This window comes from Petromyzon marinus, chromosome 38, assembly GCF_048934315.1.
Source record: "Petromyzon marinus isolate PM22_M1 ecotype Great Lakes invasive population chromosome 38, UKy_Petmar_22M1.pri1.0, whole genome shotgun sequence".
In the NCBI taxonomy this organism is placed as follows: Eukaryota; Metazoa; Chordata; class Hyperoartia; order Petromyzontiformes; family Petromyzontidae; genus Petromyzon; species Petromyzon marinus.
The window spans coordinates 1,888,374-1,909,468 of record NC_133704.1 but is presented as its reverse complement, the minus strand read 5'-3'; the positions used below and the strand labels follow the sequence as shown (position 1 = coordinate 1,909,468).

Genomic DNA, 21,095 nt, shown 5'->3' with positions numbered 1-21,095 from the left:
GACTGTAGTGGTGTCTATACCGCCTCGATAGGCCGAGTCAACCTAGGTGAGCCCCAGGACTAGTCTATAGATGTAATCGTCACTGGTGTTGGTGACCGTGAGCAGGAATCGAACTTGGGTCGCTGGTTTTGTAGCGCAGCGCGCTAACCGCTACCCTACAGCTCCCCAAAGAGACCCCCCGTGTAGCCTTAACAGACTGCTGGGGCAAGTGCTGTTAGCGACCAGCACCTGTGAAGGCCGGCACGGCACACAAGGGGGTGGGTGGCCAGCACCACGCCCGGCCGCCTTTATCTCTCTAGTGGCCATTCGAGGAATCTTTGTATTAGGTGGTCTGCACCAACTTCATATTCCTTTATTCGTTTACGCATTTGTGGGTTGGAGTGGTGGCGCAGTGGTTAGCGAAAAGCACCATGACACTGGGTCACCCGAGTTCAATTCCCACCCTCGGCCAACCGAGTGGCGAGGTGAGATCCCCGAACCGGTCCCTCCCTCCTTGACCAACCCATACTCACCAGGGTGGTGAAGTATGGTCATACAAACTCTAGGAACCACGCGATGAGTGGAGGCCTTCATGCAGCTGTGGACTGATAGAAGGCTCTCGGTTAACCATCAAATGAAACAGCGGCAGTGACATCTCCAAAGATCCCCAGGTTTAATGTTCGTCAAATCACAGCACCTTCATTGTTGTAACATCGGTTTTGTTAATGAACCAAGGTTTCCATTCACCCACTCCCACCACCTGAAAACGCACGCTTTGTGTAAACACACCAACCACATTCCGAACAGCCTCCTTTTGCACCAATTACAATTCCCAACAGAGTATAAACTATGAATACATTTTAAGGTAAAATAGCATGGCACAAGTCCCAAAAATATAAGTGTAAAACTCGCACGGTGTATAACATCATAACGTTGCTCAGTAAAACAGGTAAAGGCGCATCCCTGAAATTGCTCGCTCACGTCACTGCTTGTGGAAGCGCCTCACCTAAGCAGTAGCTCTCTCGAGTCGAGAGTTACCTCCGGAGGGATATTTGGCCTACTCTTCCCTGCTGGCCAGGCATCTTGTAAGAGCCGGAAGCACCCACACTTTACCGCACCACACGCGCCCTGCTGTGGTGTCCTCCCCATGGATCCTGCTGCTGCTGCTGCTACGTGGACACAGGTGTCTCTCTACTGCTGCGCCGGGGAGGTGGAGTCGAACCGTTGGGCTGTGGATTGCGAGTCCAGTGACGCTTCTAAACGTTACACCACCACAGTGGCAGCATTCTCATCAGCATAACTTACTTTAGAATATAGTGTATAAACTTTATATTTTGAAAAGCACACTCGTACAGGATTGTCCCTCGTGAATAAAAAAAAAACACTCGTGCGATCTTGTGCATGGCAGCAGTAAAACCCAACACCAGCAACCACTTGCGTGCACTGCATTAAACACACGCGTGCATACGTGTTGTGAACAGGCGCGTGTGTGGGGAGCGGTGGCACAGTGGTTAGCGCACTGCGATAGGAACTCGGCGACCCGAGTCCGATTCCGGCTCACCACCAACATCAGTGACGGATATCCGAGCCCGGTCCTAGGCCTCCCTCCCCTGGGTCGACTTTCTCAAATGAGTATCTGGTGCGGTGTGTAAACATCGCAACTCGGGAGGCAAAGGGTGGCCCGGGGCGTGGTGCTGACTGCACAAGCCTCGTGTGCCGTGCCGGCCTTCATAGGTGGTTGATAACAGCACTTGCCCGAACAGTCTTTTGTCTTGGGTGGTCTGCACCACTGCTCAATCTGTACACCAACTTGAGATCCGCTTGTGGTTCACGCTTTGCGTAAACACACAAACCACAATCGCACTCCCACCATCTCATTTTGCACCAATTACAATCCCCGACAGGTGTAAACTACGAATATAAACTACGAATACAGTTTAAGGTAAAATAGCATGGCACAAAAGTCCCAAATATATAAGTGTAAAACCCGCACGGTGAATAACATCAAAACATTGCTAGGTAAAACAGGTAAAGGCGCAGCCCTGCAATTGCTCGCATCACTGCTGGCGGAAGTGCCTCACCTAGTGGAAGCTCTCTCGAGTCTAGTCACCTCTGGAAGGGGGGGAGGGGGAATATTTGGCCTACTCTTCCATGCTGGCCAGGCATCTTGTAAGAGACGGAAGCAGCCACACGTTACCCCACCACACGCGCCCTGCTGTGGTGTCCTCCCCATGGATCCTGCTGCTGCTGCTGCTGCTGCGTGGACACAGGTGTCTCTCTACTACTACTGCGCCGGGAGGTGGAGTCGAACCGTTGCGCTGTGGATTGCGAGTCCAGTGACGCTGCCAAACGTTACACCACCACAGTGGCAGCATCCTCAACAGCTATAACTTACTTTAGCATATAGTGTATAAACTCTTACATATTCTCTTAAAAAGCACGCACGCACAGCATCGTCCCTCACGAGTAAAAATAGTGCGCAACCTTGCAGATGGCAGCAGTCAAACAATACGGCGGCAGCAGGAGCTTGCTTCAACTTTGCTTGCGTGCCACGAACACCACGCGTGTGGATGTGGGGAGCAGGTGGCACAGTGGTTAGCGCACTGCAACATGAACCCGGCGACCCTTAAATGATATCTGGTGCCGTGTGCATTAAACGTCAGCAATGTGGAGACCAGGGCGGCTGGGCGTAACGTTGGCCACCCACTCGCTCGCGTGCCGTGCCAGCTTTCATAGGCGCTACTCGCTAACAGCACCTGCCCCAATAGTATGTTCAGGCTATATGGGGGGGGGGCCTTTGCCTTTTGTGTCACAAAACACGGTCATCAAACACTGGACGGGGCGGAAGCTGTCAGATGAGAAACGCGGTGATGGACAGAGAGAGGAGCGGACAGAGACAGTGGGGCGGAGAGAGAGAAGCGGAGAGAGGGCACTGCACGGAGACCACGGCCCAAATAGCATCGCAGGCCAAGTGACGAGCAGACAGAACAAATCTAAGCTCTCATGGGCGAAGCCTACGGAGTGAAGTATGGCCAAGCCTACACCGTGAGCGGCAAGGCGTGGGCAGTCGTCCATCCAGCAGTGGATGGACAAAGGGCTGCACACGGATTACTACGGACCAAGGGTCGGCAAGCTGTGGCTCTTGAGCCGCGTGCGGCTCTTTACTCGTGACAGTAATCTATTAAGGACCTCCGTGTCATATACACCACGTGGATTGCGCCTCTCTCGAAATAGAGTTCTTGACCAAATTCGGAAGAAAAAAAATGGTCCCTTCTTGTTTATACTGGTTGCCAACCCCTGCTCTGTCAGTGGCCGCTCAAAGATAGGGGTCATGGCCTCAATATGTCCGGCTGTGGTTGGAAGGCGATGCAGTGCGTTGAACCGGTCCCTATGGTCACCGCTCTCTGTCAACGATGACAAACTGCATCGGACAGGAGGAAAGCGGGTCCAGTCAACTTCCGCCGTGTTACGCAAGAGTCGCTTCTGCTCTAACGCGTGCAGTTTTCATGACGCCGATTGTATATAACGCGAAGGATGTATTAGGGAAACACTTTTATAATGCCGATGCGAACTGCATATAACAGAACTACATCGCGCGAGTAGGAATGAGCCTGTTGTAACAGATGCCTCGGCGTAGCATCACACACGCATCTCACGCGTTATTGTGGACTGTGCTTTCTTTACCTTGTTTCATACATTACTTATGATCACGTGCTTTTTCCACAACGCGGTGTTCTCGTTATAGAACAAACTGTATGGCCACGAATGACCAGTTTGGTGGTCTAAGACGATGCGCGTGTGTGTTACGCACGCGCAGTACGGACAACATCGTGTTAATCGTGCTCACGTCAACTTGTAAGGTGGCAGTGCCCCGCAGCAACCGCTCGCTCTCGGAGAGAGAGAGAGAGAGGACAACTCGGAGGCGCGAGTAGGAACCACGGACAAGTCGGGGAAAGTAGCGGCCAGATGTTGAGCCGGCACTACCAATGATTTCGCAAGCTCTGTGGTCCTCTATATATTTAGATGTTTCGTGCCAAGGAATGCGCGTTTATACGTGGGAGCAGCCAGAGCAAAACCGACGCGTGCGAGGGGGCAACACTCCGATCGCGTGCAGTTTTGCTGGACCGCCTTCTCCTTGGCGAGCCGGGGTACGGCACCCCGGCACCCACGGAAAGCGGCTGTCACACAGCATCTGCGTGGTGATCAACCGACCCTCGCCGCCACCCCCGGTGCCAGATCACAGGCAGCCACGTGAGTGGCCACCACCGCTCGTCACGTAAAGCATGACGGGACGATTAATCCTATGGACTTAACCGTAATATTTGCTGTCTAAAAATCACATTGTGCATGTACTGGAACTCTGCAGTACAGGAGTCTATTGCTGCTACGTTCGGATTGTTACCAAGATTGTCTCTGGGAGAGCAACAACAACCTGGGTTCGATTCCGGGGCACGCACAACATCGCCAATCGGGATCTGAATTTGCCCCGGGACCTAGAATCCTTGCATACGCGTGGTTTTTTAAATTCCATATTTGTTTCATAATGCAATGTTGCATGGCAAAACAGTGCTGGATTTTCTGACCATGTGGCTCGCAGCAATCGGAATGTTGGGAGTTCAAATCACAGTTAGCGAGCCGACTCAGCCCATCATTCTTCCTGGGTCGATAAAATAAGTACAGGTTTATGGAGGAGTTACTACTACTATTCCTATGGATAGACTTTCCCCCCAGCCATAGTAATGTGGAATTGCCACCACTGGCTCAGGGTCGCCCTCGAAAAAATAGCTCCTCAGCTCAATGGGCTTAACTCAGGAAATATTCTTGTTGTCAGCTGGAATGGAAAAACCTTGACCTGTGTTAATATCCCAACACATTATTAGGACTGTGAAATGAGCTCCCCACTTCCACCGTCGAGATTCCACCTGCGGACGTTTTGACAGCCGATCACAAAAGCTGGCAAACCCTGAACTATTTTATTGACATTCAGCAGGTAAAGATGATATCGTCGTCGCACGCGGGGAATTCATAATTGCGGCCAAATATTCTAGACGTGCGACGATTCTAAATGTGGAGGAGGGCAAAACGGGAGGAAACTGGAGAACGATCCACGCTACGACCACCACGGGGAAAGAGAGAGACTCCCAATTATACAGCAGCAGGCATCGCCAGAGTCCGCGATTGAATCCACGACCTCATGCTCGCCAGGCGAGGGAGACAACATCTCCCCACCACCGTGGCGCCACTCTCGCTGCCGTTGTACCTGGTACAAGGACCGGCGCGTAAATGTGGAGTGTGCCTTTAGTTGCTGTTCATCCCGCAGTGTAGTTGTAGTCGTGCGTCAGTGGTCAACGTTCGCTATTGCTGTTAGTTTGCAGAGATTGCCAACCCTGCGATGTCACTGCTTGACGGTTCTTGGGCTGTGGTGGTCCTGGTATCAGAGCCGCCCGATCGTAGCTGTGTTCACACGACGCGGTGCAAGTCACGTGGCTACCCCGAGCACCCCGTGAAAAACCCGCAAGTCTAACCAGCTGTCGCCTTCACGGAAAACGCTCCACGAATTTATACGAAAAAATTGCCTTCTTGTTAATATTAGTGTTTAAATTGCTTAAGTGCTTGTAACATTATTTGCCATCGTGAGTAACAAAAGGCAACTCTTGATATGCGAACCCGTGCTCTTAGTCACCACCCCGGCTCAAAGCTGCCACCGCACTCGACTCGAGCGGCCTTTGAGCCACGGTCTCAGCCACGCTCAGGATTTTACATGAGCTCAGCCGGAGCCCCGAGCCACGGCTGAGCTGGAGCCCTGAGCCACGGCTGAGCCAGAGCCTTGAGCCACGGCTAAGCTGGAGCCTTGAGCCATGGCTGAGCCAGAGCCTTGAGCCGTGGCTCAGCTGGAGCGCTGAGCCACGGCTAAGCTGGAGCCTTGAGCCATGGCTGAGCCAGAGCCTTGAGCCACGGCTAAGCTGGAGCGCTGAGCCACAGCCGAGTCGTAGGCCGCGAGCCCGAGCCACGGCTGAGCCACGAGCCACGGCTGAGCCGCTTACTCGTGCGACGTTTGATGCACGACCGAGCGGCTGGAGCCTGAGCTGGGTGGCATTGAGAGGCTGAGCCAAGCCGTGACTGAGAACACGGCCATGAATCTGACATTCACAAACGAAGGCTTTGGCGCCAACGAGGAGGCTTTGTCCCCAGTGCGACACGGGCCATGTGTTACACGAACCGTGTGTAACACGAACCGTGTGTTACACACGAGCCATGTGTAACACGAGCCGTGTAACACACGAGCCGTGTGTTACACGGCTCGTGTGTTACACGAACTGTGTGTAACACGAACCGTGTGTAACACACGAGCCGTGTGTAACACGAGCCGTGTGTTACACGAGCCGTGTGTAACACGAGCCGTGTGTAACACGAGCTGTGTAACTCACGAGCCGTGTGTGTGTGTAACACACACACGAGCCGTGTGTAACACGAGCCGTGTGTAACACGGACCACACGCTGGCAGGAAGGCGACCTTCACCACATTTCGGCAATTGCTGCCAATTTTCCTTTTTGGGAATAATATTTTTTTTTGGGAGTAATATTTTTTTCTTAAAGGGAAATGAGCAGTTTCCACCTTGGTACAAATCGTGAACTGCTCGACAATTTCTGTCCCCCCCCAGCCCCGTCCCCCAGCCCCGTCCCCCAGCCACGTCCCCCACTCCGCCCCCTACCCCCGTCCCCCACCCCACCCCCACACCGCACACCGGGCTGCCCCTTAGTCGTCCTTGTGCTGCGACTTCTCCTCTCCTCCGTGCTCCCCTCCGCCGTACAGCTTCCGGACGGTAGAGTCCAGAACGTAGTCCACGGACCTGCAACGGAACAAAAACGTCCCGCGCCTTAGAGAGTCGCAGCCGTGTTCCACGCGCTGCTGGATAATGACCTCCCCGTCGATTCTACAGTCCGCTACCCCCGCGCGTGTCACAAGGGACAAAGCGTCATATTTTTGGAAGAGCAGCAATAAAAAAGAAAACATTCTATAAATCGGCGTTCGGGTTCTTGAGCCGTCCGTTGGCGCTGGCTGACAAGCCGGCGGATTGCTCCGGTGACTCCCGTTCATTGGTCGCGAAGGGCGGTTGACCGCGCGCTCCATCATTTGTTCCGCTCCGCATCGCGCGTGGAAATCTCTCACGCTCTCTCTCTCTCAGCAAGATCTGCGCCATTCCGAACGGTCTACGGCCGCTGTAAAGAGGCTGTGAATAATTATCAATAAAGCACACGCAATGTTTCGGGTCATTTTGTCATTTTACAACCAAATATAATTGCAATCGTGCCGGTGGGAGATTAAGTGGGGTTAACGGGCTCCCCTCTGCACCGCGTCTCTCAAGACAGCTTTGCTGTCCGTCTCTCGCTCGGTCACGGCATTTACCGAGCAATCGTCATTAAACCAAACACATTTAAATCTAGATAGAAAACTAATTTCTTTCTAACGGCTTTTTGTGCTAAGTTTGCTGTCCTTCCCCCGCACCTCCGATTAGCACGGTTGGCCATGTACAGTACATTAGAAGTTCTACATCCATGTATACTTGCTTGTGTTTCAATCATGGCCAGTCGCTCAGTTGTAGATACAGTTCATAGAGATGGACCGGCCGATGGACCAAGAGCTCGGCCAACCCACCGACCCATCAACTGACCGACTGTCACTGACCAACCAACCGGACTATCATCCTACCCACCGAACAACCGACTGATTAACCAACCCACTGACCAAACAACTCTCCAACCGACCGACCGATCAATTGACCAACTAACCAACCAACAAACCCACCCACTAACCGGACAATTGACCAACCCACCGACCGACCACTCAACTAACCCATCAACCAACCCAGTTATCCTTTACTGACCGACCCACCAACCTGTCGATAGGCGTGATGATGAAGGGGATGGCAGAGAGGCCGATGGCCGTGGTGACCCACTTGCGTGTGGGCGTGGGCCAGCGCGTGGTGCGGCTGAGCACCGCGAGCGACGCCGCGCACAGCCGGTTGATGGTGAAGCCTGGGACGGCCACCGAGGCGAGCGCCTGCCACACAAAGGTGTCCACCACGGCCACCGTCACTGGGCCCGTCCTACCGCCCTCCGGGTGCCTCTGCAACACAGCGCGGCAATGCTTTGGAGCGGCGGATGCGACGCGGTGACCAGTGCGGGCGCCGGGTGACCACGGCGGCGAGATGTTAGCTACCTCGCCTTGTACGCAGGAGGTCGTGGGTATGATCCCGACCCTGACGCCTGCTGTATATTTGGAGTTTACATGTTCTCTCTCTCTCTCTCCCTGTCGTCACGTGGATTTTTCTCTGGGTCCTCCGGTTTTCCCCTCCACATTTAGAATCAACATCACGAGTTTAGAGTATTTGGCTGCTATAAATGTCCACATGATAAACCACTTCATTGAGCTGTCATTTGTGGCCAGGTCACTTCTGAAAAACAGCTATGTAGCTCAGTGGGCCTCATCTGGTAAAAGAAACATAGTTTAGCTTAGTTTCAGTTGACACGTGCGACTGCAGGTGTTGGTGAGCGGCGGGTAAACACTCCACCCGAGTCACAGTACCAAACCCATTGTGCCACCGTCACTGCCACCACCGCTAACACCACCGTCCCTCACCCACCTGGGCCGCCTTCTTCCCCTTGTCGATGGCGTCGGCCGTCACGTAGGCCATGGAGACGCCGTACGTGGCCCACACCAGGGACACGGGGACCAGCGCGCGGAACGACTCGCCCACCTCATTGGCGTAGCCTGCGCACGAGGGAACGGGAGGAAAGAGAGCAGAGCGCCAGCGGCGTAGCTGCCGGGGAGCGCGCGGGTGGTGCAACCACACCAGGAGCCCGCGGGTCTGCGGGGCCCCCCCATTGCACCAGGCCCCGTGTCAACTAGAAGCGACCCTCGACGTTAACCCATGCGCGCACCAGGACCCTGGCCGTATCATCCGGGCAATAAACTAAACTTTTTATTTTTTACCAGGTACGATCCACGGAGCTATGTAGCTCTGTTTCAGAAGCGGCCTGGTAGCTCAACGGAGTGGCTTATCATCGCGTGGAAATTTACAGCGCCAAATTCTTTTAAACGTGGGACGTTGAGTCTAGATGTGGGACGGAAAAACCGAAGGGCTCGCAGAAAAATCCACGTGACCACAAGGAGAGAGAGACACGCACACTCCAAATATACAACAGGTGTTAGGATCGAGATGGAACCCACGGTATTCTACATACCAGGTGAGGTAGTTAACATCTCGGCACCGCTTAGATTGCGAGGACTGGCGAACTCTGGTGCATTCTGGGTAACTCCAAGTGTGAGTCTCCATGGGTAAATGACGGGAAACCCCATCACATTCAGAAACGAACACAGGTGTCCAGCATTGCACACAAACACAAGCCTTGTCCAGACCACCAGTTCCAGAGAACTGAACGTGTGTCCATGCTGTCGTTTGGGCCACCAGCTCTAAGAGACGAGATAAGCGTGGCCGTCCCAACAGACAGCAGCGATACAAAGACATAACTCTAGACCGGTTTCATCCTCTTTATCACGCATCAGCATAGTCCCCTATCAGTACAGATGACTCCTAAAGAGAACAAAACCAGTCTACAGTTGTGTCTTTGTTTCACGACTGCCCATTTGGGATGGGCACATTGCTGGTGGTCTCGACGAGCCAGTGCACGTTGCATGTGAAGCCGGCCGCAGATTGCCCGTAACCAGCTGGACTCTTGCGCAATCCAGCCGAACTCTTACGCAATCCACAACAGGCGCCGTGCAGCGCGAGCAATCCGAGCCTTGCCCTTTCGCAATGTCACGGGCGGGAGGGCGAGACCGCGTGTGGGGAGAGCGGTGACACAGTGGTTAGCACTGCATTGAACTACGAACCCAGCGACCCTAAGTTAAGATTCCCGCCCGCAGCCAACCTCAGTGGCAAACATCTGGACCGGTCCTAGGATTCTCCGTCGGTCGACTCAGCCTTAAATGAGCACATGGTGCGGCGCGTGAATAGTAGCACTGGAGAGACAAAGGCGGCCGGGAGCGGTGCTAGCCACAACCACCCGCCTCGTGCGCCGTTTACCGGCCTTCATTGGTGCTCGCTAGCAGCACTTCAGCACTTGCCACAACGGGCCTTTGCAGGCTTGCCTTGTGTTAATATCCCAACAGCCGTTCAGTGCCCTTAACATGTTCATGTGCCTTCGGGTGTGTGGGTATCGTGTTGACACCGGGGCTGTGTTCACCTGTGACCCAGGGGGGTCGTCATGCCAGACGCGTGTGTTCCTAAGATCGTCTACACTGCGGTAACCGAAGGCACGCATCGCCACCGCAAGCTTCCACTGCACTTTACAATCCGGTGGTCGGCGTCAGTCACCGACACAGCCTTGGGTCAATCCACTGCTGGGTCACGTGACCCACTGGGGAGAGGGGGGTGGGACTGAAAACACTTTGCCACCCCGTGTGGCAGAGCCACACTTCGGACACCACTCGCCACCGACGTTATCCGCGTTCGGGAATCGAACTTAGGTGGCCGGGTTGGCGCCGCTGCACGTTGGATCACCGCGCCGGCGCTCCGCCACGCCGGGCTGTGTTAGAGAATCGAGACTGAAGGAAGCGCGTGGCACCCGGGTGCGCAGCATCGGTGGCATCCGTACCACAGGAAAATAACGCGCAACGGACCCTCCAGTCCGCCAGGTCGCGGAAGTTAAGCGGAGTTGATCCTGGATAGTGCCGGTGTCGTGAGTTCAGCTGAGTCGCAGACGTACTCTTTGGAGGCAACACATGTATTAACACCAACACACGGGGAAACTTCCCCTTAACAGAATAACACCCGACGGTGGTGACCACCAGGCTAACTACACTAATAACACCGTAACTTGCTACGTGACCACCAGGCTAACTACACTAATAACACCGTAACTTGCTACGTGACCACCAGGCTAACTACACTAATTACACGGTAACTAGTTACGTACCCACCAGGCCAACTACACTAATTACACCGTATCTAGCTACGTCACCACCAGGCTATCTACACTGATTACACCATAACTAGCTACGTGACCACCAGGCTAACTACACTAATTACACCGTAACTAGCTACGTGACCACCAGGCTAAACACACTAATTACACCGTAACTAGCTACGTGACCACCAGGCTAACTACACTAATTACACCGTAACTAGCTACGTAACCACCAGGCTAACTACACTAATTACACCGTAACTAGCTACGTGACCACCAGGCTAACTACACTAATTACACCGTAACTAGCTACGTAACCACCAGGCTAACTACACTGATTACACCGTAACTAGTTACGTAACCACCAGGCTAACTACACTAATAACACCGTAACTAGCTATGTGACCACCAGGCTAACTACACTAATTACACTGTAACTAGCTACGTAACCACCAGGCTAACTACACTAATTACACCGTAACTAGCTATGTAACCACCAGGCTAACTACACTAATTACACTGTAACTAGCTACGTAACCACCAGGCTAACTGCACTAATTACACCGTAACTAGCTACGTGACCACCAGGCTAACTACACTAATTACACCGTAACTAGCTACGTGACGACCAGGCTAACTACACTAATTACACCGTAACTAGCTACGTGACCACCAGGCTAACTGCACTAATTACACCGTACCTAGTTACGTAACCACCAGGCTAACTACACTAATTACACCGTAACTAGCTACGTCACCACCAGGCTAACTACACTAATTACACCGTAACTAGCTACGTGACCACCAGGCTAACTACACTAATTACACCGTAACTAGCTACGTGACCACCAGACTAACTACACTAATTATACCGTAACTAGCTACGTCACCACCAGGCTAACTGCACTAATTACACCGTAACTAGCTACGTGACCACCAGGCCAACTACACTAATTACACCGTAACTAGCTACATGACCACCAGGCTAACTACACTGATTACACCGTAACTAGCTACGTACCCACCAGGCCAACTACAATAATTACACCGTAACTAGCTACGTGAACACCAGGCTAACTACACTAGTTACTACACTAGTTACTACACTAATCACACCGTAACTAGCTACAACGGACCGGACCACAGCTTGGGTCCCGGTCCACGTGTTGGAGACTCTGTAGGACGTAGAACGTCGAGGAAGGTTGCTTCAGGATGAACAACAACGCCGGTCCCTCTGGGGGACCCGGCTTCTATCCTCCGTGGTGTGGCTGGCCCCGCCCTTGGCCACGCCCACCTTCCAGAACCCTCGAGCAGGATCTCGACCCTGGCACGTGACCACCCCTCGCCCCCACTTGGAGGCCCTGTGTAGACTTTACCGGTCACGTGTCCTCTGGGGTCAACCAGAGTGCCATGGCCGGCACTTCCACACCCTATCCTGTAGGGGCTGGCACTGCACGCCAAGCGTGGTGCCATCCAGCGCTGTCGATCAGCGCTCACAGAGCCCTTCCAGGGCCGGCATCCAAACTAGCGAAGTAGCCGCAAGTGAATACAAACTAAAAACTGACGGACGCTCTTGCACGCGTGACGGAATTTGATGGCGTTCGCTCGTTACTCTTGGTCAACAGATTGTTTACGATCAGTGAGTTTAGAAAGGTCTTTCATATCGTTGTAGGTTACCATAGTGATTTAAATGTTACGGTAGTTATTTAATATTGGCAGCTTCATACGTGACTATTCTCCCATGACTCGCACGTATGCCACAATTGAACGCATTTAAAAATGAGCTCACGTTGTTATCCACCTGGGACATTCCCACGTCCACCCCAGTGGTCCGTGTCCCCTCCCGAGTTGAGGATCACTACTCTAAGCAAGTCTGTACATTGTTAATTACAGTATATTCATTATCCCCAAGCAGTGTGAGGCATATCCTCACTAGCTAGTAACTGCAAGCGAATAGAACATCCAGTGGACGTTCTGCACGCGTGACGGAATTTGTTGGTGCTCCCCGCTGAGTTTTGGAAACCACATTGTTCACGATCAGTGAGTTTATAAAGGTATTTTATATCGTTCTAGGCTACCATGAAGATTAAAACGTCACGGTAGTTCTTGATTTGAAGCTGGTTCTTTCGCTAAAGTCACTTAGATAGAAAAATAATAATAAAATCAGTTATTTAATATTGGCAGCTTCATACGTGACTATTCACCGATGACTCGCACGTACGGCAATAACTTCACACATGTATAAACCACCGCATGTTGTTGTTACCAACGGGTCGAGAACCACGTACTCGCACCAACTCCGCACACTGTCGATCATTCATCTTCAAGCGACATTCAAAAGGCAGGCATGAAGACGGCAACTTCTATGATGTCCCCCCCCCACCCACCCAGCCTTCTTCGTGACGTAGTGACGAGCGCGGTGAAGTATGGCGAGCGAAGTGGAGTGGCGGTGCATGGGGCAAGGTCGCCATCCAGCAGCCCACTGCGAAGGGGGACGACTGTACAAGGGTGGCCCAGATGTCTTGTGACCCCCCCCCCCCAAATTAAAAATATCTAAAACGTAATATTGTTTTAAAGTTAAGGTTTAGTTTCTGGGCATCCGTGAAAAGGAGCTTTACAGCTCATCCGGCTCTTCCAGTACGGTATGGTCTGATTTAAAAGCAGAAATGAATATTCAAACGGAAAACAATTTTAGGGGTCGCCGACTGAGGGGGGGGCGGGGGTGGTCACACGACATCTGGACCACCCTGTGCAGTACAACCCTACTCGTTGTGTACCACGCACGCCTTTGTCTTTCTCTGTCCAGCACTGTACAACGTGACTGTGCACACGGACCTGCGTTGGCAGGCACAACGAAGGCACAAACTCGGCCTTGAAAGGTGAAGTATATAAACAGGCGGCGTTTCTCGCCCGTCACAGCAAACGGACGCACTCCGGAGTAGAGGGGTGTGCTACATCGATATACTGTACAATGACGAAGGGCCATTGCCAGAAACGTCACCTGTTATTTACAGATATTTTGAGAGTTTCAAGGCTTACACACGTTTACGAAGTGTGTTGAAGTTGTACTAATGCATGCACCTAATTGTCCGCACAACAGAACACACGAACTCCACACACCCGGCAACAACCCAGCCGCCCGACACAGTTAAAGCACATACACAGCGCACGAAGGTCAGTAGCCGCGCGCGCTGTTGGGAGCCATTGTGTGCGCGCGCGTGTGTGTGTACAAGTCGCTCCACCATACCTAGGAATCGCACCCACGTGTCTCGGTAGAGGTCCTTGGCCTTGAGAGCCGCGTCTCCCGGTTGTCCTCCCGGCCCCGTCTGCTCCTGCCGGCCGCCTGTCGCCCCGTCCGCTCCTCCCGCATCGGCCGCCATCCCCGCCGCCGCCGTTACCGCCTGCAACAACAACCACGTGGAGTGGCGGGGCGCACCCGGAAGGGAATCCCCACCGGCTCCCCTCGGGCTCCCCCATTGGCTGAGGACGCGTCTGACGTCATTACGCTTCAATAGAGCTCCGCCCACTACCTACCGCCCGAGGGGGTTTCCCCCAGCTCGGTCACTTTGTGCGATGATTTACAGTATAAAGTTATATTCTCGGTTCTTTCGGTAAAGTCACGTAGAAGGGAAATAATAACAAAAATATAAAACAATACAGTTATCACGACGTTTCGACTGCAACACAAGCAATCATCATCAGGTGTGAAAACCACGGCAAAATTTTCTTGCTGTGGTTTTCACACCTGATGATGATTGCTTGTGTTGCAGTCGAAACGTCGTGAGAATTTTATTGTTTTATATTTTTATTATTTTATTGTTTCCCTTCTACGTGACTTTACCGAAAAAACCAAGAATATGAATCCCTGCAGTCACGAAAGCTTTCAATCAAAAGTATAAAGTTAGTTAAGAACTACCGTTATTGTACTCGACGAAGAGTGACATTGGAATTATTGCCGCGAGGACTGCTGCGCGTTAGAGTAAATTTAGACTTCTTAAAAAAATTGAAGCGAGCACGGTAATCGCATTTTAGTAGAAATTAAAAAAAAATATATTAAAAAAGCACTGTCAGAAGTGGGATTCGAACCCACGCCTCCAGGGGAGACTGCGACCTGAACGCAGCGCCTTAGACCGCTCGGCCATCCTGACTCACGGCTGCAGCAGCGTTGCCGAGCCACTCATCCGTGGCGGATACTCGCACGTGGGCCACTGGGGGCCGGCTTTGTGGAAGTTATTTATTATTCCAGTTTATTTATTTAAGTCAGCAGCAGCAGCAAGCCACGAGTCGTTGGTGGGTCACCGCACGCATGCAACGACAGGAGGCCGAGGCCTACGTAGTGTGCGGTAGAAGGCAGTGCAAAAAAAAATCATCGTTGTATTCTACTCCGACGCTCCCTGCCTTCACCAACCCGCATTGACCAGCGCGGTGAAGTATGGTCGAGTGAAATCCCACGTGGCGTGGCGAGACCCTCATCCAGCAGTGGATTGACAACAAAGGAAGTGGCTGCCCGTGAGACAGCGCCTGTGGAGGCAACCGCGTGGGTTGGTGGATCACACACAGATGGGTTGTGAAACTCCCTTACCGTGGGCGTCGAGGAGCGCCATACCCCGGCTCGCCAGAAGATGGCAGCACAGCAAGTTAATATCCATCTGTTTCCGTCTGTACGGGGATAGAGCGTCAGGTGTGGGTTTTCTCCGGGCGCTCCGCATTACAAACACACTCATCATTGATTGCCTCTCTGTGTCCCTGTGGGTTTACAATGTGATCCATTGTTTTGGGTTTCATGGCCACAGTCCATTCATGAAGGCGATGGGGTGGGTACTGCTGTGCCTTCGAGGAGGAGGAGCAGGATCGTGAAAGCCAACGTGGGCCTGGTAAATTCTCTACAGTGACTGTAACCATACACAACCGTTACGAGCGTTAAAACACCGCAAGCACGTTGCATAGCCGTACCCTGCTGATGACACTCAGAAAATTAAAGCCGTGTGGGGTTTTTTTTGCTGGATAGCGCGCTGATGAGATGGCTCAGAGGGCAGAGGGCCGAGCCCGCTGAGAACCTGGGTTCGACTCCAGGCAGCCACCGACCCGCTTGCGATTAATCCACGAGATTCTCAAGGGCAGTGAGTTGATGGCCTCATCCCGGCCATCAATGATTCATATAAATACCAATAGAGCCATAGACTCACATCGAGATCCAAAGACTCACATAGACTAAGTTGTGATTAAACCACTGATTTCCCAAGGGCATCGAGTTGATGGTCTCAGCCCGGCCACCAATGACTTACATAGATATCTATAGACTCACATAGAGTTCCAAATACTCACATAGAGACCCATGGACTCACACAGACTGAGTTGTGATTAAACCAGGTTCTCGTGTACATTGTTAAATTTGGCTCTGCCGTTTAACGCGGATGAATTCCAGCTGAGGATGAAAACTAGCGGATTGACCGTTACGTTTATGAGCATTCACTTTGTGTGAGGAAATTGCTGCCCTCTCTTGTTTAAATCAGAGGTCACTTAAATGGCTCTAAGAAGTAGTTCTGACATCTGCTTTCAGGTAAACAGTCCACAAACGAACATCACGTGACTGTATGCATCTGTTCGTCACTCTTTCCCACAAATAACCCTAACGTTTATACGCAGACTTTCACGACCAATATTATTCATTTGGGTTTCGGTCGTCGTCTAAAAAAATGCGTGTCGTACACACCCTCCTCCACCCGACACAGCCAATTCATAAACGTTGTCACGTGAGTGAAACGCGGCCACGTGTTACTGCTTCAGGAGCACCACCTCGTGGTGTTGTTGTTGTTGGAGAGGTATCACGCAACATTTACACGGGTAACGACGTTAAAGTGATTATTCACATTAATACACCAGCCCAGGGGTCGGCAACCAAAATAACAAGAAGAGACATTTTTTTTCGGAATTCTGTAAAAAAACCCCCTCAATATTATCAAGAGCCGCATTGCACTGTGTGGTGAAGACGAGACGGTCCGTAATAAATAACGTCACGAAGCAGTGCCTTAAAGAGCCGCCAAGGGGCTTGGAGCCGCAGGTTTCAGACGCCTGCACTAAACCTAACCTGGCAGTCACAACCTATCAACCAGCAATTAATTATTAAATTAGAGCACGTGATTGACTGTCGATGACGTCATGGCATCTACTTCAGGACCCGGATCAGGAAGTGCTTTAATCCATAGAGCCGAGCTCCTGTTTAACAACCTGATGATGCTGGATGTGATCTCCAGCGATACGCCGGTACCCATTTAGACCTTATCAGATTTCTCTCCAGCAACAACAACACCCGCGGTGCTGCTGATGCAGTCATACATCTGGTCACGTTTTATTTACGCGACACTTTTATTAATTGGCTGCATCGGGTGGAGGAGGTTTTACGACACACAAACCAAATTTACGAATCACCGTACAGACGTTGCGATTCTCCTGTTCCGAACGGCTTTGAGCGTGCCTCACCAAAATGCCTCGTTCCACCGGGAACAGTTATAACTTCGGCAAATGGGGCGCTACACACACACACACACACGAGGCTCCGAAAACTTCATTTATTTTCATCACAGCACAGAGGCCATCGAGGCACACAACTCCCAGAGAAAGGCACGAGATAAATGACGTTGCGACAACGTTGGGAATGAACGGGCGCAGGCAGCGGTCATGGCAGTCGCGAGAGATGGGGGGCTTGAAGTCGCTTTGTTGCAGACGTTCGCGGTTTCGATATCGAACGGCCGTCCCGATTAATACTGCCGGTGTATTGGCCCTCATGACGCCACGCGCCATCCACTCCACCATCGACTTTTACAGATCCCATTCACGTCATTAGCAACAGTGGGCGGCCACTGTGTGCCACCGTCAGGCTCCAAAATTTACTCCGTTCCAGTATTCATGCCGCCAAGTTACCCCAGTGGGATCGCACGCAGAGCAGCGATCATCGCACGCCTTCTGGCAGCAGACCAATGTCCCCCCAGGTCACCGTTGCTAAATGAGACTCTATCCTGGCCTCCTGGTTACACAAACCCAACTTGAACATCGCCACAGCAGCCCGACACTATGCACCGGTCAGGCAAGGCGACGCACATTCGCCAAAATAAGTCTCAAGCGACAGTGCCAGAGTGATATCGTCAGTGCCGTTCATCGCACGATGCAATGTCCGCATATCCAGTAGTCGTAATAATAGGGTTGCGATTTTATCTCAGTATCAAACTGCATTGCGGACAAGTCTTTAAAACGTTATATTGCAAGGATACAAAGACAAAGGTCCCCCGTCATAGCCTTAACAGACTGTGGGGGCAAGTGCTGTTCGCGAGCATCTGTGAAGGCCGGCACGGTACACGTTGCGTCCCCCGAGCATTTATTTAGTGAGGTGTCTCTAAATGGATCGTGCAGTGTGTTGACTTGTGCGAAGGTGACACGCGACTTGAGAATCGGGCAAACTGTTAGCGGAGTAAGGACTAGGGGTTGGCAATCCTGCGGCTCCGAAGCATTGTGCGGGCTCTCCAAGGAACCCAGTTCTAAATATAAAAGTACTCTTGTTATTTTGGTTGCCAGCCCCCCCTGGGTTAGGGGACAACGGATTCCTTGCAGTCCGTTCTGCTTGAGGGACATACGGCAACCCGAGTTCAATTCCCGGCACCGCCACGGCTAACATCAGTGGCGGGTGATATCTTACACAACTCCCGCGCCCTCCCCCCCTCCCTTCACCAACTCGTACTGCACGGCGCGGGGAGAGGCCTTCATTCAGCAGCGAATTGACAAAGTGCTGTAAATAACTGCATCGTTAAACATAATAACGGGCAGCCCACACCTCCTTTCGGATGTGACCGTTCGTCCATCCCCCCCTCCCTCCAGCCAGCCAGCCAGCAAAACTTTTGTCGAATATAGCACATGATATTCTTGCATGATAGCACATCCCCCACATTTGTGCAGGATACACGGTTATGGTGGAGAGTGGTTAGAATGGTGGGTGGGAGGGTGAGAGGGGCAAGACGTCAGCACAATGCACGAACCCAGCTCAACGCTTTGGGATGCAGGTGACGTCATCACGCACCTGCAGTTGTGCACCAGTCAGACAGCGAGGCAGGAAGCCAGCCAGCCAGCCAGCAAAACTTTTTTAATAATACAGGGTGTTTCAAATATATGGACCCGATTTGAAATCAACTATATCTATGCAACCACGAACCGCCCATGAATGAAACTCTTACCACTTGAAAGGGCGGGGCATGGAGAGGGCGGGGCATAGCGAGGGCGGGGCATAGAGAGGGCGGGGCATAGAGTTTCAAATGATTACCGCTAGATGCCTCCCCTAGTACACAAACAGCCCCTAGCCACAGTCATTCGCAAGACGCACTGCCTCAACATTGGATAGGTCGCACGGGACCCCAAGACTTGGCGCTACACTCTTGGCCCCCAAGATCCCCAGACATCACCACACCCTGCGACTTTTTCTTGTGCCACCATTAGCGACTAATCTGAATGACCTCAAAAACAGAATCACGGCAGCGGTGACTTCAGTGGAAGAAGACACTTTGAGAGGCGTTTGGGACGAATTCAACTATCGTCTCGATGTTGTACGTACAGCAGGTGGAGGGCACATAGAGCATTTATAAAATGGTTAATAAAACTTGATAACTCATAAAACCGTTTGTAACTTTTTGTGTAATTGTAACATGTTGCCATCGTGAAATATACTGCTTTGAAATTAGGTCCATCCTTTTAAAACACCCTGTATATAGCATGATACAATGAAGCAAACACAATGAAGAGAAGTCAAATCAGGCTCCCCTGCTGTCAAAGTGACCTTAGAGTATTTGTTCAAGTAACCAAAGTAAAGTGTGATGAAGTGCGGTCTGAATCACGTGTCACCAGAGCCGTGTTCTACCGCCGCTCGTGGTGGCCACGAACACAAATCACCCGGCGGAGGATCTCGTTAGAACGCGGATACAATCAGGTCACAGTTAGCGAATGGCAATCAAAACGCTCATGCAGTAGCGTTCATCGCCGTGTAACAAAATCCATGATTACTTAAAATATACTGTATATAAATACTTAAGACGTGACCAAATCACCCGGGAATGCACGCCTCTACAGGAACTGGAATTCAGAGGAAGCTCCCAGCGAAGCGACGGACGTCTTGCTCATGAACCCGCCAGGAATCGCCAGGATCCGCCAGTGAGTGAGACGGGTCCCCTGGGCAGTTTGGCGTTAGCTAGCTCGAGATGTTAACTACCTCGCCTGGTATACAGGAGGTCTCGTAAGTTTGTGGTGTGTCTCTCTCTCTCCCCGTGGTCACGTGGATTTTTATCCGGGTCCTCCGGTTTTCCCTCCACATTTAGAATCGACATCACGCATTTAGAGCATTTGGCTGCTGCTGTAAATGTCCACGTGATAAGCCACTTCGTTGAGCTATTATTTGTGATGTCCAGGTCGCTTCTGAAAAAATATCTACGTAGTTCAGTGGACCTTACCTGGTAAAATTAAAAAAATGGTTTATAGTTTAGTTTTAGTCTGGAGCTCGCGGTCATTCGCGTGCTCGCCCCGACGGGAAACTAGAAAATTAAACGGCGCTCGATCGCAGATCGATACTCGCGCAGCGCAGCACGACGCGGCATCCGAGTCTTCCGTCCATTAACCGCGTGTGCCAACAGTGTCTTTGGGGCAGTGGGCGAGTGACCACCGGGCTGGATTGCCGGTGGAGTCGGCACAATCGCCGGGGCAGGGACGGGCGCAGGGCAGCTCCTAGCGGAACGCCGGCTTCGCATGGAACAATCGGCGGGTCGACACCCATCGAAGAGGCAACGGCAGTTGCGGCAATTTCTGTCCGTCTTCCCGGAGGACGTGAGGAGTCCCGACGATTGAGCTACTCGTGGTGCCTCCCCTCTTCTGCCGTCCTGAGAGGTTCTCCTTCGTGAGATTCCTGGCAGCCCCTGCAGCCACGCGGAATGGCGCGGGGCCGGGGATTACGTGAGGTCGCGAGAGGTCACGTAGAGCCGGGATCGAGGGAACGGCGGCGCTAGCAGACGAGAGCGAGGTCGTTGAGGCCCTCGCCGCCCGGAGAGGCCAGGGAGTTGGGGCAGCGGTCGGCGTGCATCAGGGGCGAGCGGGCGACCCGCAGGTGGACCCTGGCC

At 52.3% G+C, this 21,095-nt stretch overlaps 2 protein-coding genes and 1 non-coding gene across 3 annotated transcripts in view; all 3 read right to left on the bottom strand.

Moving 5' to 3' along the window:
• Nucleotides 1-6,712: 6,712 nt before the first annotated feature.
• MTFP1 (mitochondrial fission process 1) lies at nucleotides 6,713-14,415 on the bottom strand. The gene is made up of 4 exons (XM_032967959.2): nucleotides 14,198-14,415; nucleotides 8,625-8,752; nucleotides 7,878-8,107; nucleotides 6,713-6,830 (listed from the first exon to the last, which is right to left on the bottom strand). Exons 1-4 carry the CDS (start codon nucleotides 14,328-14,330, stop codon nucleotides 6,737-6,739), a joined length of 585 nt encoding a protein of 194 aa, XP_032823850.2. The 5' UTR covers nucleotides 14,331-14,415; the 3' UTR covers nucleotides 6,713-6,736.
• A 600-nt stretch (nucleotides 14,416-15,015) lies between these two features.
• Nucleotides 15,016-15,098, bottom strand: TRNAL-CAG (transfer RNA leucine (anticodon CAG)). The gene has a single exon. It is a non-coding gene; the product is annotated as a tRNA-Leu (tRNA).
• A 2,407-nt stretch (nucleotides 15,099-17,505) lies between these two features.
• Nucleotides 17,506-21,095, bottom strand: part of MYO19 (myosin XIX) — a 51,808-nt gene continuing 48,218 nt past the window's right edge. The window contains exon 24 of the mRNA XM_076072489.1: nucleotides 17,506-21,094. Within this exon, the coding sequence (XP_075928604.1) occupies nucleotides 20,981-21,094 (114 nt within the window). The 3' untranslated portion in view covers nucleotides 17,506-20,980. The remainder of the gene's footprint in view (nucleotide 21,095) is intronic.